General features: G+C 43.4%; 1 protein-coding gene and 1 long non-coding RNA gene across 9 annotated transcripts in view; one reads left to right on the top strand and one right to left on the bottom strand.

Moving 5' to 3' along the window:
- Positions 1–6,570, bottom strand: part of LOC147030421 (transducin-like enhancer protein 4) — a 101,478-nt gene extending 94,908 nt beyond the window's left edge. For 3 of the 5 annotated variants that reach the window (XR_015056354.1, XM_085874461.1, XM_085874462.1), the window contains exons 1-6: positions 6,260–6,570; positions 5,242–5,336; positions 4,762–4,950; positions 4,478–4,541; positions 2,046–2,090; positions 960–1,022 (exon numbers count right to left, since the gene is read on the bottom strand). Coding sequence is in view for 4 of the 5 variants with exons in the window: in XM_085874461.1 (XP_085730587.1) it covers positions 960–1,022; positions 2,046–2,090; positions 4,478–4,541; positions 4,762–4,950; positions 5,242–5,336; positions 6,260–6,283 (480 nt within the window). In the remaining variant the exon portion in view is untranslated. Of the gene's footprint in view, positions 1–959; positions 1,023–2,045; positions 2,091–4,477; positions 4,596–4,761; positions 4,951–5,241; positions 5,337–6,259 lie in introns of all 5 variants that reach the window. The other 2 variants (XM_085874463.1, XM_085874464.1) reach the window with 2 other exon arrangements.
- Positions 6,571–6,650: 80 nt separating this feature from the next.
- LOC147030420 (uncharacterized) lies at positions 6,651–22,222 on the top strand. Of its 4 annotated transcripts, XR_015056357.1 has the most exons (4): positions 6,658–7,085; positions 7,339–7,589; positions 8,116–8,167; positions 20,132–22,222. It is a non-coding gene; the product is annotated as an uncharacterized LOC147030420 (long non-coding RNA). The 4 variants fall into 4 exon arrangements; XR_015056356.1 differs by lacking the exons at positions 8,116–8,167; positions 20,132–22,222 and having other exon boundaries at positions 6,651–6,797; positions 6,926–7,085; positions 7,339–8,065; XR_015056358.1 differs by lacking the exons at positions 8,116–8,167; positions 20,132–22,222 and having other exon boundaries at positions 7,499–8,065.
- The last annotated feature ends 1,524 nt before the right edge of the window (positions 22,223–23,746 follow it).

Raw genomic sequence — 23,746 nt, 5'->3', positions numbered from 1 at the left:
TATGAGGAATAGATATCTGCAATATGAAAGCTAAATGTTCAATGGTTTTTGAAATATTGCGTACACAAAAGTACATGGACAGATAGTCGGAGCTCATTTTAATGTCCCATGTCTCCGACCCTGTTGGAGGGGTGAGACAAAAATAAAAAGAAAAGGAGGACACCATGTTGAAATAAATGAATAAATAAAATAAAATAAAGTCTCTTCCTTCTCTTTTTTTTTTTTTTTTTTTTTTTTGTTAACCAAAAAAAATTAAAAAAAAAATAAAAAGACAAAAAGTGAGAAAATGAGAAGACAGAGAGAAGATAATAAATGAAAGGAAAAAAGGATCCCAACACTCCTTTGATGCAGTTGCCAGAAGAATAAATAAATAAATAAAAGGTTCCAATCAGTTACTCCCTCAGCCACAAGCAGAACTCGGTCATGGAGTGACTTCCACAACAACACATGTCACGCACCACAAAACTCCACATCGCACATTGCTTTCAGTAAAGCCAAACCTAACCACAACAAAACAACATCTCCTCCCCCACCCTCCATAAGCACCACCAACTTAAATGTCTCCCAATGTGGAATTAAAAAAAAAAAAATTCATCACTTCCATATGCAGACATCTTATTGAGATTTACATCATCTTATATGATATAAGATATAAGATGATGTAAAGACATCATCTTATACATAAAAATAAAAATAAAAACATTCTGCAAGGTCTGAAAAACCATTTACAAACGATAAGCAGATGGTCAACAGATCTCAAACAGACCTCAGAGAGAAGGCACGGTTATCCAATCGCAAGACCGCTCTAACCAACGGACAAGATAGCAATAGGGGACAATAGTCTTTCCCCGAGAGCGAGAAAGAGCCTGTTGACGTCAACACGGATGGATCATGTGAAGCACGTGCGCGTCCGAGCGGAACACAGAACACGCAAGCTACCGGCGCAATCTGGCACTTGCCTCCGGGGAGAGGAAGGGTATTATTTGGGTGCAGATTGCATTCATCCTCTTGACAATCTCCATCTGTGGGTGAGACGAGGAAGGCAAAAATAGCTTCGATGGTGAATCAGAGAGGGAGAGCTTTGGACATAGAGTGCTACTTAACCTGTCACATAACCTGACGAGAAAACTTCAGTGGAATTAGAATACCAGGAGAAAAAAAAAAAAAAAAAAAAAAAAAAACACACACATGCACATGGAATTCTTGGGTGCTATTAATTTTTATCAATGGTTTTCTCAGTTCATTAGGTGGTGCTGCTTACAAGCCAATGTTGAGGATAAAACCAACATCACAGATTTCTTCATCTCAGTGCAACCTGTTTGCCAGGCTGCCGAGAGATCTGGAATGAGCAGGATTGGTTTTGGCATTAAAGCCAAGAAAAGCATTTGGTAAAAAATAAATAAATAAATAAATCGTCACAATGCAAACGCTGGTATTGTCGACTTCCATTCCATATGTTATGGACTGACACCATAAAAATAACTCAAAAAGGACACGTTTCCCATACCAAGCCTGCTCAGACAAGTCACGACATCACTGACGATTGGTCATTATCAACAAGTAATCTGAAAGAGTTGTCAAACTTCAAATCCACCAGGCACCAATCAACAGGAAGTATTAAAGCCAATTCATCACTCCATCTTTCTCTTACTCTCACTTGCAGAAAAAAAAAATATATATATATATTATATTCAGCTCAATCTCCATTTATCCAGACAGAAAATCTAGCCAGTTGACAAGTTAGCAAAAGCAACAAGGCAGTGCAAGCATGCTGTACATGGTGTATTGACGTGTGGGGCTGAAACACAGGCAGGCAAAAGCAGCAGCATCAATTATTCAGCGCAATAACACAGTGGGAAAGATTTATTACACAATAACCCATTTCCCTTTATCACAGCCTCGAGACACAATTGATACGATGGATTGCCATTACCTACCTGCCGAGAATAAGAGCCATCAAGGCTGCATCCATCAGCCAATTACCGTTACCACGAAAAGGAGGGGGGAGCAAAACCCGTTCTCCTTCGTTTTAAAGTTGGGCTCACCTGTTTATGCATCTCTATATTGAGGCCGTATGACATTTCATAATACTGTGGAAGAAAGAAAAAGATGGAAAATTACGAACGACATGGAATAATTTATTTTCCGATAAACGCGTAGAAGGATTAAGGGTAATACAGAGAAATAAAGGGATTGTCGATTTCAATAAAAAGTTTGTCCATTGCAATAGTAAGTGATCAGGTCAAAACAATTTGCCTCAACAATTCCATAATTAAAGTCAATGTAGATATTAAGCCTTCAAAAGTGTATCTGTATCATTCGACACGATAATAATACTCATTTCCAATCGATGTTCCCAACTTCCCTCCTTTTACTGTGCAAACCAATCAGCCCACCCACAAGGTAATAAGATGATAGGAAGATGTATCTATAGGTGAGGCCCTGCTCTGGGGTAGTGCTGCAACCCGGTGTACGCTACAAAAGCGGTCAGTTGTCCTCATTACCCCGGGCACACGAAACAGAAAGTGGGATAAGCAATTGGTTGACCATCCGTGTTGACAAACATCAGTCGACGCTCGAGGTACAATTTGATTTAAATTGAATTGTACATTTTGAAGGCAAATCGGAACAGGGACCTGCAGTTTAGCAGTCCAGTGCGGATTCTCATCCCGAGCGCACACGCACACTGGCAGTCAAACAAAATCGAAAATTATTACAAAAAGGAAACCGACTGTCCGTAATAAAGGACACAAACAACTCATTTGACCTGTTCGATAAGGTGGTGTAAAAGATGCTGCATCAACGGCGATAAACTTCCGAAAATATATATAAATATATACATCTATTTTTTTAATGACCTTTAAAATCTATATCTTATTTAAAGTGAATTACATAGTTGAAAACTGCAGAACGCAAATTGCCTTTTTCACACTTTCAAAAGAAAAAAAAAATCCAGTTTAGCAGTACATGGACAAAGCATTACACCATTTTATGTCATCTCGACCAATCAAATTCGCCGCCCGCTCTGACAAATTGGCGGCTCGTCGGAACCGTCGATCGTGCTCAGAAACGAAAAAGGAAAAGTTAAAAAAAGACCCTTCCCACGTCCTTTTTTCTCAATACTGTGTGGGGTAAGGTATTCTATGAATTATCTAGACTAGTACGTGCCCGTAAAAAAAAAATAATAATAATAAATAAATAAACCACACAGGCCGTTTCTTCACTCTCACGTGCCCGTATGTGCGTGACCCGGAAGTTCGATATTATTCGTAGTTACGATTATTCGCAATTTATTTTTAATACCCAACTATTCAATTAGCGCCAACGTATTTTACCTTTTCGCAATGTCGTGGCAAGGAAAAACAAAAAGAGAAGGGAAGAGAGAGAAAAAAATTTACTTCCTGGTTCAGAGCATACCAGCACTCTGATGTTACCAAAATTTATACACCGTCTAATATGAAAACGATCATAACTTGGGCCATTGTGTTTATCTATAAATGCGCATAAGAAATCGAGAAATTATTAGAATACACGAAGTCATCACTCTCCGGAAGTCCGTACGTTGTAACCCGTAATGGGGAACGTGGCTGTGCTTCCTTTCCCCATCGGCCACGCCCATGCAACAACGTGTCTTGTCATTGGTTTGGTAAATAAATGGCCATAAATTGGGAAGCACTTGTCCGATTAATATCAAACCTTGAAAAGGCACATCCTCAGGTCCCCAGCAATATACCTGGCAAGTTTCAATTATATCGGACCAGTGGTTGTCGAGAAACAGCGGTCACACACACACACACACACACACACACACACACACACACACACACACACACACACACACACACACACACACACACACACAGCTGGAATTATAGATAGATGTACAAAGCTAGCGAGTGGAACACAAACATATCTTGAAAAATTATGGCTTGGACCGTCATAAGGGTTTCACTCGGAACACTGCCGTGAAAGGAAGACAGGAATGAGTGGGTAGGCAAGATGCGAGTTAAAGGTGAGAGGTGAGGGGCGAGATATTAAAAGTTTATTCGGTTTGCATCGGGATTCAAAATCACTCGTATATCTTTCAAATAAGAAAACATTTGATCATGTTTAACACTCTCCTGTGAAGTTGACCTGTCACATCAGTCCCAATTATTAGAAGCATGTGACAGAGGTCAGAACATAGTCATTATTGGGGGAGGGAGAGGAGGCTGGGTAGTATCTGCCGTCTTCATGGGCACGAGATATTACATGAGACATTGAATTCGAAAAAAATAAATATTAACTTCATCAAATGCTGGACTATTTTTTTTGGTACTCTCGAATACCACGCAACGTGCCATTAATAATGTCGAGGCTGTGTCTGCCACAAATCAAGCATTTCCTTTCTCCCTTCCTCCAATGAGCGGAACACAGGGAGCAGGTTTCAGTACCAAACCACATCCGACCACATCCCCACTGGTCACACACTGCTCACCATCACGTAGTGACGCTGCATCTCGGTCTTCTCGCTTGCCAGCTTCTCACATTCCAGCTTGAGGCTGTCGACATGCATGCAGACGGGTGGCGTGAACAGCAAGGCACAGTCGGATGATCTCGCAGAATGAATTCACAGCCAGAGAAATGCATCAATGATGAGGATCGGAGTCCGAATAATAAACAAATAAATGACATCAATATTCTTATAGAAAGCCGAGAGTCGTTGAAAGAACAGAAAAACAACAACAACAACAAAAACTTAATTGGGTTTCAAAGGCTCACGTTGCAAATGTCACAGAACAATGACAAGTAAAGGGAGATGGTTGTTGTTGTTGTCTTGTATGTAGCCTGGGGCTGCTGGTTGCATCATTTCTGGAAGCACAGCTGTTCCGCCGATGCGGTGCCCTTGTTACCAGTAAGCCGGTTCTCATTTTGCCAACCTCCGAAGGATGATGGGCTGAGTCAACCCACCTGGTGTTATTTCAACGACACGACGGGAGCTCAAACTCAAGACCCTAAGATCTTAAGCCAGTCAACCTTAACCGTAAAGCCAACACCAGGCTTGAGGGAGGTTGTGACCGAGATACTTAGTAAATGAATCGAATGCAGCACGACAAGGGTCAATCGGGACATTACGCACAAAAACCCAAAGTTGTTGGAAATGAGTTTCATCATCAAGTTCGAAGCGCTCGTATCGTGAGCAGAGACGGAACACGAAAGCATACCACGGCATGGCCCAACGACTCCGGGATTGCCACTCACCTGTGATACTGAGCTTGCAGAAACTGGAATTCCTCCTTGATGCGTTCACACGCCTCGTTCACCGCAAATTTGAACGACTGCCCAGGTTGCAGGGACTGCAGAGCAAGTCTGGATCAAAACACTTGGAACACCTTTCAACGTCACGTTCAAAAAAAATTTACATTACATTAAAAAGAACAAAAAAAACCACACAATTACTCCCTACCTTTGCCTTGCTGGCTCACCTAGTCACACTGGCTGGTCGAAATGCCCTCACCTGGGATTATAAAACCCAATGTTATGACGTCATTGGTGGAGTTTGTGATGACGTGACGTCCTTAGAGGCCTCTCCTCCACCCCCACCCCCCCTAAACTCAACACCAACCCCCTGAAGATAATGAAGGTTTGCTCTTTGCTTACCTGTACACAACCTACATATATATGTATATAATCTCGAACAAATCCCTTTTGAAACAAGGTCTCGTTATCATGATGATGATGATGTATCAATATTCACGAGCTAACAGAGCACGTCGTTTCGAGTTACCAGCGCTTTTGTTAACGGAAATGCTGTCATTTGAACGCTCACGGGACGGTTCACCGTTTCCACTCGCCAAGCGAGCCGTGAGCCGCGCCAAGCAGGTCGTGGGACACCACGCTCACGGGACGGTTCACAGTTTCCACCCGCCAAGCGAGCCGTGAGCCGCGCCAAGCAGGTCGTGGGACACCACGCTCACGGGACGGTTCACCGTTTCCACCCGCCAAGCGAACCGTGAGCCGTGAGCCGCGCCAAGCAGGTCGTGGGACACCACGCTCACGGGACGGTTCACCGTTTCCACCCGCCAAGCGAGCCGTGAGCCGTGCCAAGCAGGTCGTGGGACACCACGCACACGGGACGGTTCACCGTTTCCACCCGCCAAGCGAGCCGTGAGCCGTGCCAAGCAGGTCGTGGGACACCACGCACACGGACGGTTACGGCGACCGGGTGAGTTCCTAATCACGGGACGGGTTCGGAAGTGGACACGCGAGCACGACTCACCGGGTGTCTGCTTTGTGGATACATGGCCTCGACACTCCTATCGCCAGCTCCAGTTCAAACAATTCTTCCTCTCGTTTCCTCGAACCTGAATCTTTTCACCCCCCCCCCCCCCTCAGCAACCCCGGACAAGACCGAGGTGTCGGACACCGTCCGCCTCGCCAATGTCCGTCGTGATCCTCAGTCCAAAACAAAAGGATCTTTAGAAGAAAAGGAAAAAAAAAAAAAACCCCAATAAAACCTCTCAACAAAAGCGCACACCGATGTTTCCCAGATTCGCAGATCACGCTCTGCGCTGATTATTTGGTTTTCCTGCCAAGAACGTGACGTCACATCTCTTAACATTCAAATGAACTTCCGCCGGGGAGCCAATGACGAGCGTCGCTCCGCCTCCTTTTTCGATTCCCCGCTTCCCCCACGTGGGCGAGTCGTCCACAGCTCGCCGTCCAATCCCCGATTGTTGATAGAACGAACGCCGTCTCCCCGTCCGTCAAAATCACGTGACGAATGACCATGTCGGACGCGCACACTCGGCTCGGAGGTTCGTGACACATCCGAGTGCTCCTTGTGCTTCGCATCTCAGTATTCTTTTTCGTGCCGAAGTGTCTCGTTTTGCCTCTGACCGAATAACTCACGATCGTCGGTCCCCGCGTGTTTGTCGGTGTTCAGAGGTCACGCCTTGTTATTCCTTGGTTTCACGCGCGATGTGCCATTCGCGGGTCATCCTGAACGAGAGTCACGTGACGGGGAAATAATATCATGAAGGCCATTCGGCCCATCGTGCCCGTGCTGCACCAACCGCAGAAAACATCACCCGTCCACGCGCAAGGTAACCCACAAGTCCAGCCAACACCCCTGTACCCCTGCACCTCCAAATCCATCTAGGTATACCAATGTAATCCACAGTTGATCTATCTACTCTTCATTGCTGCCACTACCTGAAATTAATGCATCATTCGTTCGGGCGATGGGTCCGGGGGATCATCAAGGAGACCAAATTCCATCCATGTATGAACTACTCCTTGAGTGAAAGATCTCTGCCAATTACTACAGTCTTAACTCGAACCCTCTTTTACTTGCAGGCTACTTCTTGGTTCCTGGACCCATCACTGTCTGTTCTGCTGAAAAACTCAGCTGCACTTATTTTGTCCGTACCCAGCTTCATTACATTTGCATGGTACCGTACTACAGTATATACCAAAGGTGGACCGAGGTTCTTTTCGCCCGTGTGTCTGTGAACAGGATATCTCAAAAAGTTATGGATGGGTCGGGTGTTTGACAAGGAAGAATTGATTCAATTATGGTGAAGATCCGGATCCGGAACCGGGCGGAGGTATGCACTCTACCGAGTGCCCTCTAGTTGTATATAATAGACTAGTGGGGGTATGCTTACACATTATGTACATGTTGTGTAAGCGTACGAACCGTGTTTCCTCAGTCTCGGGTCACTCACCTGCATTTGATTTTTCTTTTCTTTTTTTCATTTATTTATATTTTTATTGACGGATGTTTTCCGACAGATCTGTGATTTTTCCCGGTGTATCGGCTTCGATGTCCGTCGGCACACAAAATTACCGTGCTTCCCCATTGTCTCGGGTCACTCATCTGCGTTTTGTCTGCGATTTGCGATTAAATTTCTTTTTTATTTTCATTTATGGATGTTGTCTGTTGATTCTGTGATATTTTTTTTTCCCGGTGTATCGGCTTCGATGTCCGTCAACACACAAAATTACCGTGCTTTCCCATTGTCTCGGGTCACTCATCTGCGTTTTGTCTGCGATTTGAGATTAAATTTCTTTTTTATCTTCATTTATGGATGTTGTCTGTTGATTCTGTGATTTTTTTTCCCCGGTGTACAGGCTTCGATGTCCGTTGGCACACAAAATTTTAGTTTCCTCCGTCACCCGAAAGGTACCGATCTTTAATATCAGTCAGTGGTTACAAAGAGCTTTATATTTTAGAAGATGTCTTCGAATCGCAGTTATTAACTGAAGGCAATTATAAAATTGTGCTTCATCACCAATGTGTTTCATTTTGCTATTTACGGGATGAATATGGTGTACAACACAAACAAATTGACATTCCGTTGACTTTGACAGGGAGTTGCTGCACACAATATGTTGGTCTAACTAATGGTTTGCAATATGGACAATTTATTCTAATGTTTCCACTTTAAAATCCATCATGACTAAATGGTTTAGCTTACCATTAAACTGCCACCGAGAAAATTATTAAGTATTTAAATTTCTTTGATGTGAATTAAATATTTCCAAAGAAACCTTGGATGAATTGAATGTCCTGTTGGAGGGAGAATATATGGTTGTGTGCGGTGATGTCATCGGTGGTGAAACACTTAATTTGAGGTCAATAGTATGGAGGTTTGCATGCTGAACAGAGTTGTGCAACAAGCCAGCAATAACACTCAAAGTGGAATACAATAATATTTTATTCGTTGAAGATGAAGCACACCTTTTGTTTTCATTTTTTGATTTATTGTGGAGGATCTGCAAAACAAGTAGTCACACACACGCACTCTCTTCTCCTTTTCACAATGCAAAAATCCAGTGTAATTTCTCTTATGGCCCTGGAACGAAAAAACACATTCCAAGCGTACCGTGAGACATTCAATTCGAAAAAAAATGAATATTAACTTCATCAAATGTTAGACTTCACAGTGTGTATCTGTGTATTTGTCCATCCCCCCTCATAAGGTTGATTTAAGAAGGGCTTTAAAGGCCAATCTTTGAGCACGACTGTGTGTTCACGACGGTCTATTTTTCAAAACAAACAAAAAAACTCGAAAAACACTTTTCATTACAGTAATTACATCTCTTCTATTGGAAATGTAGACGGTGACTTGCAACCTGGCCTCAATGGCGGTATACAGAGGCATTTAATAAATAACAACAAATACCAGGCGGAGGAAGGTGAAATTTGCTGCATTAGATGTGTAACACACGCAGAGTAAAACAAGTGTTCATTTACATCCATAGGATGTGTAACAAATAAAGAAGAGATAAGCACACTTGACGCTAGGCCGAGGCTTCAGACTTTGGCATTCTCATGACACTACGATCGAAACGAAACATCCCAGAAGATAAAGAAAATAGGGTAACATTTGTACGTGTTGCGTTTCAAAATAATGCCTTTTCTTGCTACGAAACATCATATCTTCCAGTCTCCTTAAATATTTCGAATAAAATAATTCCAACCCATAATTTTTGATGGGCTTTTATACTGATATGCTTATAACAGCCCTCTTAGTTCTCACTCCACCCACCTTACCTCCACCACTCTTCAACATGATTAAGAATAAATATCATTATTTTTTAAAGTTGATTTTAAACTTACCCTGTGCATTCACAAGCCCCAGATATGACCTTCCGGTTCCACTGTAAAGAAGCACTCAAACCAGATGCAATGTCTCCCTCAGGGAAGTCTGCCTGGTATATCTGGCTCTCATGTAAATGTACTTGGCACAAGCTTTGTATATTTTCACGTCCTGAAGATGTCCTTTGTTGAAGCGTTGGTGACCATTACTTTGTTGGTAATGACGAACAGCATCGCCTTTCCAAGACGCGACTTTCAAAATGAGGAAATCCGCCCCAGAATGCTCGGCTCGCATGCACAGAATCCCCAGGAAACTTATTTGTTTTGGGCGAAAGAAAGTATATCAGGTGTCCGGGATAAGGATTGTTACCTGAAATGGATCACAAAGCTCTCGTAGAAGTAAAAAATACTTGTAAAAGTACCTGAGAGAAAGGGTAGTGCCTCTGCACAATGAAAGAATTGGAGAACTTTCTCAGCTTGCCAAACGGGCAGCTACTCGTGCTGCAAACTCATGACCATGTGGGCCGGTGCAAGTCCTGAGTGGACGGGCGTGCGCTACCCAAACCCCCCGATGGATCAATACCAGTGAATGGACTGTGTATCTGGATTGGGTGCTTCTGAACACCAATGGGAAGGACATATCTGGGACTTGTGAATGCACAGGGTAAGTTTAAAATAATCATGTTGGGAGGGTGGACGTATTATTTCCACCCCATCTCAAATACTATGAGATCTGTGAGGGCTGTTTTAAAGTATATTCTTTTTCTTTTTTGAATACATTGTCGAGGCTCGTATGAGAGCTAACACACAACGCACAGCAAAGGGGGCATTAGACAAGAGGGGTGGGAGAGGGAAGGACAAAACAGTGGGGAACAGAGACATTAGGAGATCTGTGGAAGGGAGAGGGATGGGGTGGGATACATGGGGTATACAAGATGGACATTAAAGGGACTCTCGGGAAGGAAAGCAGGGAATTTGAAGGAGGTGGGTTTGGGGTGGATTAACTGCTGTTTTAAAAGCCTGGAGGGAAGAATGGGATTGAAGAGAGTGGGGGAGTTTATTCCAAAGGCGGGAAAAAAAAGAGGACTGAAAGAGTGAAGGTGAGCAGTGATTCATGATTTTGGTGGTTCCTCCAGAAGGGGGTTGTTGGCGGACCTTGAGCGCCCTGCTGAAATATGGTGGGGACAAATCGCAGACAGAGCAGGGGGGGGGGTGAGACCGGAGAGGAGATGGTAGAAGACAGAAAGACCACCGACCTGCCTGTGGTGAGAGAGTGAGGCCCAAAAACTCAGCCTCATCGTAGGAGATACCAATGATCCTAAATGCCTTGGTTTCCACAGTGTGAAGCCGAGAAAGGTGGGAGGCAGGAGCACCAGCCCAGAGGGGGGAGCAGTACTCTCTCTGACTGTGGCCGAAAGCTTTGTAAGTGGTCAGGAGATCAGGTGGGCCGACGAAGGACTTTGCACAACGGAGGATTCCCAGTCAGCAACTGGCTTTGGAGGCCAGGTTGGAAATGTGGCTTTCCCAGGAAAGATCATGGCAGATAGTAAGACCCAGAAGTTTGAATGAAAGGACTTCTTCCAGAGGATTGTTGAGAAAGTGAATGGGGGGGGGGGTGGGGGTTCTAAACAGTCCTTTCGGAGAGACGTTATGGGAGTGTGAGATTTGTCAGGATTGAAAGACATGTTCCACGTGTTGGACCAGTTTGTGATTTTATCCAGATCTGCAGAGAGCGAAGAAGCTGCGGCTTGCCGGTCCGAGGGATGGCCGATGGTACGACCGAGGATGAAGTCATCAGCAAAGAGATAAAGAGGATTCTTTGTGTGGTTCCATGCCTGCAAGAGAAATTATACTGGATTTTTGCATCTATTGCTAAAAGGAGAAGCGTCCTTCCTTGTGCGCATGTGTATATGTGTGTTACAGATTTTGTGCTGGCAATGGCAGATTATTAGTGCCCATCGAGATGGAAACACACACACAGCGCAATAGCAAAAGGCCTCATTTAGCATTGGTTCATCATTTCGAAAGTTGCATATTGCAGACATGTATTAATTAAATCACTAAGCCTGCCATCTTCACAGGAGGCACTCCCACAAGGTTCAAAATCCACTCACTGGCAGCGATGGTCGAGGGTTTGGGTAGCACACCCCTGTCTACAGTTTTTGGGCCTTACACTGGTCAACAGTGCAAGGTCATCACGATTGTGTGTGGGCAGCTGTAAAATCTCAGCTCTGTTGATGAGCTGAGAAAATTCTCTCAATCATTCATTGTGCAAATGCACACCCTTTTCTCTCAGGTACTTTTCCAAGTATTTTTGACTTCTTTGAGAATCTTTGTGAGCCATTTTAGGTAACAGTCTTTATCTCACATGCACGATATCCGTTAACATGCCCACATGCCCTGATGACCGCTGTTTCTAGGGATTTCTGTGTATTCGAGCCAAGCATTCTGGGGTGGATTACGTAAATTTGAAAGTCATGTGTCATTAAGGAGAATTATCTCTCTCCCCATGGGATGTGAACCTGCAGGGTTTATCCATGATTTAACCTCTAAATGCTAAAAGTTAAGTGAGGAAGTGGCACATACCATTTTTAAAGTGTATGGCATGACTCAGCGAGGATCAGAGTAAAACCACGACCTACCAAATTCAGAGTGGAAGGCACAATGCGACCAAGTCTGGTAAATTAAGTCTTCTGGCCAAAATAATTGGTTATTTCCATTTTTTAATCAGAGTGGAGATGATGGAATGACATCACACCAATTTTGTTTAATTCCAAATTATCAAATTGTTCATACAAAATGAAAAGCCTTTTTACAGAGAATACTTGCCAAAGAAGCTACCTTGCACAAATTCTGTGGATAAATGCAATTAAGCAAGTCGATTTATGATAAAAAAAATTTCATTGAAGTTGAGGGTTAAAGGCAATAGCAGGTAGAGTTTAAAGTTTTTCAACACAAAATGAGATCTGTGTAACATAAACTAGAGTGAAGTCAATGGTGCGCCATCTCAAATCGACACGCTTCCCACTGCAAGCAAAGTTGAAAGATATCTAAAAGTTCCACCACGAATGACCCAATATTAAATTTTGAGCTTAATTTTTTTTTCTGGTTTTGACCCCTATGGCCTTAAGTCCCCATCCCTTTCCAAAACATGAACCCGAGGTGAATTCCAAAAATCGTTACATATTTAATACATCCCCCAATGCTCATTTCATATCCAAAGTTTCATTTTAAAATGTGTCCGTAATTGCATTTTTCTGTTATCTGACCTTTTGACCCCTCCCCATGGGATGGACCAGAAATGACACTGCTCTTGTACATTCATGCCATGTGGTGATCATAACTACCGAGTTTGTTGAATTTCTGCACAACCGCTTCGGAGGACATAGCGTGACGGATGGACGGACAGACAGAGTCAGATGGATGGAGCCGATTCAAATATCCTCCTGTTTTTTTTTTTTTTTAGCTCACCTGGACTTCAGTCAGGTGAGCTTATGCAATCGAGCAGCGTCCATAGATGAGTGTGTGTGAGTGTCAGTGAGTCAGTCCGTCAGTCATTATCACTTGAACCAAACACACAATTTTGATGAAACTTGGCAACAAGCTTCATATATGATGCCAAACGAAGGTGTATTGACCGCATCAAAATCTGCACTCATTCAGGAGGGTCCATGGGGACCATCGAGTATGGGGGGGGGGGGAGGTTTGACACCCCAAAATAGGTAATTGCTCTCTTCTCCGAAGTTCGATGAAACAACCACAACCTTCATCACCCGTGATGTACCAAAGTTTGTTCACTGCATAAAAAAAAAATCATGGTCTGTGGGGGTCTACAAGGGGTTTGAGTGACTGTTGTTCCTGATCCAGGTGAGCTTCAGGACGCACAGTCCTATTTTTTTTTTTTAAGCGTGGCGATAATAAACTGCTTTCTTCATCATAATCAATGTATCATGTCCTTCACAGTGTCGGTGCTACCAAAGCAGTCTCTTGGCAAGGGTAACGGATTAAATCAATAAGACGTTGATTGAGGTATGCCAACCAGAGTGGGAAGCACGAAGAAGCTGACTTTTCAGGCGTTAACCCTTCATCTTGGCAAGGGTGATGCTCGGTGATTTCCCGTTGCTTTCCCAGCGGTCATGCATAGCAGGAACTTAAACGGGCGTAGTGGCGTGCGCCTGTAATCCGGCTACTCGGAGGCTTGGGTTGGAGGATCGCTTGAGGACGGGAGCCCTGCACTGGGCCGCGCGATGAGAGGGTGTAGGGCAGCCCAAAATCATGGTGAAACCCAATCCTTATCCCTGTGTCGTAAGAGGCGACCAGGGTTGCGTCAGGAAGGGCATCTGGCGTAAAGCCTGTGCCAAGTCAGTATGTGGATCATAACGGATGATCCGCTGTGGCGACCCCTAACGGGAGCAGCCGAAAGACGAACAACAACATGCAGAGCAGGAACTTATAATTTGTTCAAGGTGTTGGCAAAAACTTGCCTACTCTTCGCAAAATACATCATGGGATCTTTAAAGTGCACCAATGCCGGCAGATGGGATGCCAGTTTAACATCCATCCGAGGAATGGCACAAACATTGATAAATCACCCTGCCTGTGAAACACAGGGATGACAGTTTATAGCTGGGTCGAGAATCAAGATTCAAACCCAGGCAAGACAGCTCAAAGATAAGTGTTCATACCTCCAGTCGAGGATATCCTGCCAGGACATTGAATTTCTGGATTTCTTGTTGCTCGAAGTTAACGTGTCAGCGGAATACGACGTGTTATCCGAATATGACATATTGTTGGAATATGACGTATTGCAGGAATATGATGCATACGCGGAAAACGACGTCTCATTGGAAATATGATGTGTCATGTGGATAACAACAACCAAAACCCCCCGTGATATGCCCAGAACAGCTGCGATTCGCTCAGATTCTGGATATGATAACTCGGGTATTTTTCCTCAAATGTTGGAATAAAGCCCTGTCAGTCTGATGCGCAATATTCGGCTGAATTGAAAAATTAGGCCCAAGGAGAGGAAGAGGACAGCAAAGAGATTTTTCTGATGATTCACCTTTTGACACCCACTCAACTGGTCAACCTCTTTAGGGGGGGGTCAACGTCCCCATAAACTCCCTCGCGAGATGCCCCCAGACCCCAATTTTTTTTTAATGCCATAATGCAAGGGCCAATGCAGTTACTTGGTGTGCATGTCAAGTCCAAGTGATGTGTGAAGGTTTGGGGAATGAGTCTGCAGTCCCAGATGTGGTAACACCTGCTTCTATTAGGGTCATGGTCCAACCAGAAGCATCCAAGAGGTTTCCAAGGGCAGTCCATAAGGCTTTCTCCAAGTGAGGTCGTCCAAACATAACAACACATTGTCCACTCCATGTGTCATCGGATATTTCCACTGGGTATATTTGCACATAGCAAATATTGGGCAGTCACAAGTAAGAACAGGAATTTGGTCTGGATGAAGGAATTCATTGGTGTCCTTCGTGATACTCGTGCCATGCTTCACCATTGCAGGGTAGTCAGCTTTTTCTATAAACAGTGGCAGTGAGGATGTGATCACAGGGGGGACAGATGGGAGACGTTGGAGAGATGCATAGTAAGCAGCCCAAGACAACAGCTAGCCCCTTGTAAGCCGGTCTTCCTTCAGTAACCTCACTGCAAGTTGAATCGAGCAAACTTCTTCAGCCTTGGCTGTTTGGAGTTGGCCAGTCATCTTTGCAGCAATAAGGGTTTTCTTCATCATTCCTGTAGCTCCAACTATCACTGGTATCATTTCAGCTTTCTCCAATTTCCAAATTCTGTTGACCTCATTTTTCAGATCCTGGTATTTGGTCATTTTCCTGATTTCTGTAGCAGTCAGTCCAAAGTCATTGGGAACAGAAACCTCAATCAACAATGTGTTCGTACTTTTTCTTTTTGTGATTATTTCTAGTTTGAATGTTCATACGAACATGTAATCCTCACTAATTCACGGACTGGTGTTTGTGTTCGTTTGTCGTGCTACTCCTCCTGCAGTTCTGGGCAGATTACATCCAGACTTGCTACAGAGGATCAGCATGACCCCAAATAATGTTTAGGGGTGTTTTTATCTTTTCGGGTGGTCTTGGGGAGGAGTGGGGTGGACGCAAATTCATTAAGTAAATGTGTATCGTGTAGCGACGCCTCCAGGTGGGGGAGGGAATTACACGTCCCCACCATTTCCAGTCCTGTATTCCTGTTCCCACATATTCCTGTACAGTGAGGTGTTTTGAATTATAAGCAGTAGGTATAGTAAGGGCTCTTTGTCCAATGAATGGCATCTGTTAACTGTTGCAACCTCTGCTCTTTTTTTACAGTTGTGGACTAGAATCTGGACTAATGCGAGGCAGGTCTGTGAGTTATTGACCGATCCAGACGTGTTTCGCCCATAGAGGATCTAGGAACAATGTCTTCTCTCTCTCGAGGATGGATGTACTATTAGGAACAATGTCTTCCCGCCAACAAGTTTGTTAGCTGCCAGGAAAACTTAGGATGTTCCTCTTTGAAAATTTCTTCTCTGCCAATGTTGACTACTCTAACAAACATAAAACTGCAACTTTAAGTAGGTGCTGCGTTCCCTTTGGAAAAACAAAAATTGTACTTTTGCTAAAAGGTTGCTCCTGTAGTTCCGTATCAGTAAAATGCATAAGTCGTCCTTCCTTTAAGCTCGTCTTGTTGAAGGAGATATCCTACCTGAGGACTTTTCGACATTCTTCATTCATAAAATGAAGCTCACTAAGCTTGAACATATAGGTTCCATCTTCGACTGAAGTCTCTATATAAATCCAAACTCTCTCTTCCTCTTATGTGGCGACTTCAATTGTCATCACGCCAGTTGGCTAGGTGTGGGTACCTCTCTCACCTGCCATGGGACATCAGCAAAAGCTTTCTGTGACTCATTGGGACTGACTCAATCGGTCAACTTCCCGACCCGGATCTCAACCAATGGTACTCCATCTCTTCTGGATCTGATTTTGACAAATTTCCCTGACAATATCTGCTGCTCTTCCTTCGCTCCAATTGGTTCTTCTGACCACGTCCTTATTAAAGTGGACATCTCTCTGGCTGTTATCAGAGAACCACCTCACCGCCGTCGAGTCTGGCATTTCACTCAAGCCGACTGGCAGGGTCTCCGAGCAGCCATCAAACTTACAGACTGGTCTCCTATCACTACTTTCTCAAACATCAACTCATCCTGGGAATTCTTTCAAAGAAACTTGCTCTCCCTCATGCACAGATTTATCCCCTCTCGTGTTCAGTTGTCCTACCCTTCCTCCCGCCCTTGGTTTACTGAAGCTTGTGGCGAGGCAGTTGTCCTGAAACAACTTGCCTTTGCCTCATGGAAAGCAAACCCAACTGAGGGCAATCTCAGTTCTTTCCACAAAGCTCGGAACAAGTGTGTATCTACCCTCAGGAGAGCCAGAAAACAACATCTTTCTCATCTCAAGTCTGAACTCTCAAACCTCTCTCCCTCCTCAAAATCCTGGTGGCGTTTAATCAAATCTGTTTCTGGTGTATGTTCCCCCTCCATCCCCTCCCTTACCTCAAATGGCCGCACTGCTGATTCCACACGTGATAAAGCTGAATGTCTAAACTCGGTGTTTGCAGCTAAATCTTGTGTCCCAAACCCATCACTATCTCTACCCACTTTACCCAGTCGCACCCAACTGTCCCTGGACTCTGTATCCTTTTCTCCTGACAAGGTGGAGAGCTTGCTTTCAAACCTCGAGTCAGATTCTGCAACCGGTCCAGACGGCATCAGCCCACGTGTCCTCAAAGCCTGCTCTTCTGCTCTTGCTCACCCTCTCTCTGTTCTATTCACCCTCTCATTTTCCCAAGGTCATCTGCCATCTGCTTGGAAATCTGCTAACATCACTGCCCTGCATAAAAAGGTGCAAAAACAGATCCCTGTAACTATAGACCAATCAGCCTTCTCCCAATCATCAGCAAGGTTATGGAATCCATCATCGCTTCAGACATGAAATCCTTCCTCTTCTCCAATGGCTTGATTTCCAATCATCAATTTGGTTTCAGACCAGGTCACTCTACCCTGGATATGCTGCTTCTGCTCTCCCATCAATGGATGGAGGTCCTCAATGCCAGACAGGAAATCCGAGCCGTATCCCTGGACATATCACGTGCTTTTGACACAGTCTGGCACCCTGCCCTACTCACCAAACTCTCTGCCCATGGTATTCAAGGCCATCTCCACTCATGGCTCGCAGACTTCCTCTCCTGTCGCAGTCAACGTGTGGCCCTAAATGGAGTTCTTTCATCCCCTCTTCCTGTGCAGGCTGGAGTTCCTCAAGGTAGCGTTCTGGGCCCTGTTCTTTTTCTGGTTTTCATCAATGATCTCTCGGACTCTCTGGAAAATCCTCTATTTCTCTTTGCCGATGACTCAACCCTCTGCCGTACCATCTGTCATCCCTCAGACCGGCAAGCAGCAGCTTCTTCGCTCACTGCAGATCTGGATAAAATCACAAACTGGTCCAACACGTGGAACATGTCTTTCAATCCAGACAAATCTCACACTCTCACTATGTCTCTTCGAAAGGACCGTTTACAAAACCCCCATCCACTTTCTCAACAATCCTCTGGAAGAAGTCTTTTCTTTCAAGCTTCTGGGTCTCACTATCTGCCATGACCTTTCCTGGGAAAGTCACATTTCCAACCTTGCCTCAAAAGCCAGTCGCCGACTGGGAATCCTCCGTCGTGCAAAGTCCTTCCTCGGCCCTCTTGAGCTCCTGACCACTTACAAAGCTTTTGTCCGTAGCCTGATGGAGTACTGCTCTCCCCTCTGGGCTGGTGCTCCTGCCTCCCACCTTTCTCGGCTTCACGCTGTCGAAACCAGGGCTTTTAAGATCATTGGCATCTCCCGCAATGAAGCTGAGTCTTTGGGCCTCTCACTCAATCACCGCAGGTTGGTCGGTGGTCTTTCTGTCTTCTACCGACTCCTCTCCAGCCTTGTCCCCCCTGCTCTCTCTGCGATTTGTCCCAACCACATTTCCACAGGGCGCTCAAGGTCCGCCAACAACCCCCTTCTGGTAAAACTCCCAAAATCACGAATCACTGCTCATCTTCACTCTTTCATTCCTCTTTTTTCCCGCCTTTGGAATAAACTTCCTCACTCTATTCTTTCCCATTCTTCCCTTCAGGCTTTCAAAACAGCTGTTCACCACCACCTCTTATCTTCCCCCATCCAAATCCTCGATCTTTTCTACCCCCGATAATCCACCCAAGCCCACTTCCTTCAATTCTCCTGCTTTCCTTCCTGAAAGTCCCTTTAATGTCCATCTAACCCTCGCCATGTTCCCCGTCCCATCCCCATCCCTCTCCCTTCCACAGTTCACCTGTGTCTGTTCCCCAATGTTTTGTCCCTTCCACTCCCGCCCCTCTTGTCTCATGCCTCCTTGCTGTGAGTTGTGTGTTAGCTCTCATACGAGCCTCGACCAAGGTATACAAAAAAAAAAAAAAAAATAAAAAAAAAAATCACCAGTTCAAAAAAAGCTCTGGCTTTCATTATGTTAACTTTGTCAGCATTGGATCTGTGACAGGTGCATGAAGAATTGCTTTGACATTGGTAAGCACAGAAGCAATTTCTGTATTTTGTCAAGCATTCAAAATGAGACTTGGCTTCAATGGCTACGAAATCACCACCTGGAATTTTGGCAAGAAGTTTGGTGTCCAGCATATCATTAGCCATTTGGCTCAGGCTTTGTTCAGTACATTGAGTTGCATAAGCATGGAGTTTATGAGAGCCAGTGTTTTCGCAGAAGATACAAACATTGAAGCTACTGGCTGTTGATTGGTGTTTTGAGCGACGCAACTCATCACGAGCAGACTGTGTTGATTTCTTCAAATTACTCGTTCCTCTTCTTGATTATCTCCCACTCTAATTTTGAACTGTTGAATTTCTGATGACAACAATGATGCCAGAAAGTTTCATTTGTTGATGTGCCTTGCAATCCAAAGTTATCTATCATCCTACTTCTTAAACGGAACAACATTTTCAAGAAAGTTTAGATGTACTGTGTAAGGATCAAAGATTCTAAGTTATTTCGTTTCTGGAGACATGATAAATCTGATGATTCTAATGTCACTTGGCAAATGATACAACATCTCCAATCCATTATAATATTCTCATGACAACTTTGTCATTAGACCATCGTACACATCACCTGGAACAGGAAGAATACAAATTTAAACATAAAAAGCATAACCTACATATAGCCTCATAACATCTAATATGTAAAGAAGAAAGTTTGCTTGTTTGTGTGTTTATTTGGTTGTTCGTTTATGCATTCGGACCCTGAAGAACCAGTGCAACCAAACTTTACATGGCCTCCTCTTTCATCCCGAGGAAGGATGAGGGCTAAGCTTGGATTAAAAAAAAATGAAAAATTAATGTATATATATATACATGTTTAAATCAGATAAGATAATTGACCTTCAGCCCTCAATGGGGTCTTGTGCTAAGTTCTAATACACTGTCTTGCCTTCCCCCCCCCACCCCCCCCCCAGGAGCAACCGATAAATACATTTTGTGAAGATTCACTAGAAAGGAGGTGGTTACGAGGAGATATGATGGAGATGTTTAAGATGATGAAAGGTATAGATAAAATAAGTGCAGATTAATTATTCAACAGAGTAGACAGTGATAGAACCAGGGGCCGTAGCTTGAGAGTAAAGAAGAGGAGAGTTAAAACGGTAGTAAGGCAGGGGACTTTCACTCAGAGTAGTTAATGCACGGAATGGCCTTCCTGGAAAGGTAGTGGCAGCAGAAACAGTAGATAAGTTTAAATTAGAATCAGATCGGTACCTTGAAGTAATGGAGATTGAGGGGTATAGGGATGTTGGCAGGACTTTTAGGTAGTTTGAGAATTTATGGGTGATTGTGTAAATGTGTACAGAGTGCTGTTGGTGGGGGTCTCATCAAGGGGAGTTGTGTGGTTGATGTTGTGTTTTGTTAACCAAGAACCGTCTTCGTCCTTGCCCCCTCCTCTGGAAATGAAAAAAAAATACAAAATAAAACAATACATTTTGCATTTTTTTTTTGATCTGGTGTTGATGTGGCACAGGCATGATGGGCCGACTGGCCTCCTCCTGCGTCTAATTTCCTTGTGTGTATAATCGTAAGTTGAGGTTGTATAGAGTGATTTGTTGTTCACAACACAAATTTAATTACTATCCTGTTTACATGTGTGTCTCTTATTAAAAATATTTATTTACACAGGTTTATTATAACACCTCCGTGTTCAGACTTTGGGTGAAAATGTTCTTATACATTGCCTGGGATTTGCCTGGGATTTTCCTGGGAGTGATCGAGTAATACGTTTTGTGAAGATCGTACGTTGAAGTTGTAGTTATGTGCAGTATTTAAAAATTAATATTAATAAAAAGAAGTTGTAAGAATGTAAAGTGGTCCAAGCACATTTTGCAATGCCCAAGATTGGTAAGTCATATGAAACCATGAGGCCAACATTCCCCAATTTGTCATGCAGGAAATATTTTAACACATCTTTCACTGAATTTCCCTGGGCAACGCTGGGTTCTTCACCTCATATAGATAATAAAATATGACATCTTCAAAGCATTATCAAATGTGTGCAATGCTTTAAATTTCACATTTTGACAAATTTTGGGACATTACGCAACCAACGGGACAACCATTTTAAATAGAAAAACATCATCAATGGAGTTGGAGAGTTTTCTGGGTCACTTTTCCCATTTGTTCCTCATGAAAGCCTAATGGTTTATTATAACACCTTTGCGTTATAATGACCGAGTATTTGCGAGTATGGTCATGAAAAACTTTAAATACAGCTATTTCCATGATTTTTGGCTGCCATATTGAAAATAATGGAAATGCAGGCAATGTGGGCAACTTTTGCAAAGTTAATGTGGGCAACTTTTTTGGAGCATGGAATTTTTTTTTTTATTATCACAAGGTACACATAGGAAATCACAAAAAAAGTTTGGCACTTTTGTCAGTCGTGTAACGATATTTTCTCTAAGTCACCTAACTTGATGTGCATGTCTTATCTGGTGCTTGTGAATACACAGGGTAAGTTTAAATTATAAGTGTGTGTGCGTGTCTGCTGCCACTCACTTGTACTAACAGGAAATGATAGAAATACCCGTAGATGTGAGGTATCAATTTCCTATGTTCGATTTAGTCCGATTTGCATCCAGGAACACAACAATTGGGGTTTACCATTTTGAAATTGCCGCTCTTTCATATAAACGAGCATAACCTGCGCTCTGCGCGACATGTTGGGGTGGGTGTGTTTGAGAAAGGAACTGATGCAGAGTATCAGTAGTAATTTTACTTTAATGCAATAAGTGAAATACAATGTTCAAAGTACTTCTTGGCACGATTTCACTGTTTTAGAACCATTTTATTGACTTTTTTTTGTACCATGCACCTCATATGGTCTTTGAGATAATGTAAGCCGAATATCACGTTACTCGAGCGCAGAACAAAGTCGAAGATAGCGCGACACGAAACCACAAACTTGGAAATAATATACAAGATGATGAAAATTATGTTTAAAAGACAATTTAACATCCAGATTTCACTTCTAGCAACGGCAGGTTAAAAAGTGCCTACGCTAGTAGAATCGAGTCGCTGAAAATGCACGCACATTGCATGTGCGAAAGGCCTCGTTCGCATTCATATGTCATTTCGAAACTCATGCATTATGACTGAGACTTTGGTTATATTCTTTTCTTTCTCACCTTGCTCCCACCCACAATTCTTGACTCGTACTCACAATCACACTCTTTGTTACGTCCTTGTGCTACAATGGCTCAACACTTACCTGGATTTGCTCTTTGTTCGTCCAAGGCATTTCATATCCCAGTCAAGTTCATATCCCAGTCGCTGTGGGATTGTACACTTCATCTTGTTCATGGTGTTGGGTTGGTGGGTTCACGTCAGCCTGATGTGCAGGTGGGATGGAATTTTTAAAATGGTGGAGCCAAACAAGATTACACCACCTACAAATTATTAAAAACAAATAAACCTCAAACCAGCCTATTTCAGTCCACTGCAGGACGAAGGCTTCCCTCAACTCATGCTGATGGGTGTTACGCTATATTGCCACGCTTATTATCATGTGCGGGTTTCCCAGGATGAGCAGCCATGGGAATTGAACAGAACAATGATCAAGTCACTAAGTTCACACGAATGTGGCTTAAAAATATTCAAAAATTAAATGAGATATAAAATATGCATTGAATTCTCCTAATTCATTTTATTTTTGCAATTGCATTTTGACTCGGGATATTAATACCATATGCAGTAGAAGAGAACAACATTCCAAAATGTTTTGCTTAGCACCAGAATTTCTTATCCTTTGATTTAAACCTTGAGCATCTCTGCAGGAAATTGATAACAACGTGATTATTTGACTTGTACCATTTTTAGAGTTCACTATATCCTCTTCAAGGGGATGGCCAAGAGGTAAGCACACTCGCCTCTGAGCTCTCCAAGCATGAGTTTGAATTCTAACGCTGCTATAGACTGTCATGTTTCACAGGCAGGACGATTCATCAATGTGTCAAGCTCTGCGAGCATTAGTTGGTGGACGTTGAAGATCCCATGGTATGTTTTGCGAAGAGTAAGCGAGCTATCACGGCACCCTGAACAATTCATGTTCCTGCCTGACTGACTACTGGCTGGGCAAGGCCAAACCACCTATGGTGACTCTTGCCGAGAAAGTGCTTCGTCAGCACTGACGCTCTGTGAAGAGCGTGGTCATTAATAATGATATTTGCTCTTCAACCTGTGATTTGCGCAAAAGGTGAACTTTTATGTTTAGTGAATTGTTAAAGAACAACCAGCACAATATTTTATCCAATATTTCACACGCAGATTTATTTTGGCGAACAAAAGTCACATCTCTTGATTATGTATTGACAGGTTATCATAATAATCATAATAATAATAATAATAATAATAATAATAATAATAATAAGGGAAACACCCCTGGGTGCTCACCTGGTAGAATAATGATACTGAGGAGGAAGCCAACGTGAGACGGAATCAGCAAAGTGTACCAATGAACCAATGTTATAGCATATAGCTATTTTGGGAGCAACCCCCCACCACCCTCATCCCCCCCCTACTCCCTA

This window comes from Eptatretus burgeri, chromosome 3 (assembly GCF_056783735.1).
Source record: "Eptatretus burgeri isolate ZD-2024b chromosome 3, Ebu_testis_v1, whole genome shotgun sequence".
Classification (NCBI taxonomy): domain Eukaryota; kingdom Metazoa; phylum Chordata; class Myxini; order Myxiniformes; family Myxinidae; genus Eptatretus; species Eptatretus burgeri.
Note: the sequence above shows the minus strand (reverse complement) of the source record. Positions and strands in the feature narration are given on the sequence as shown.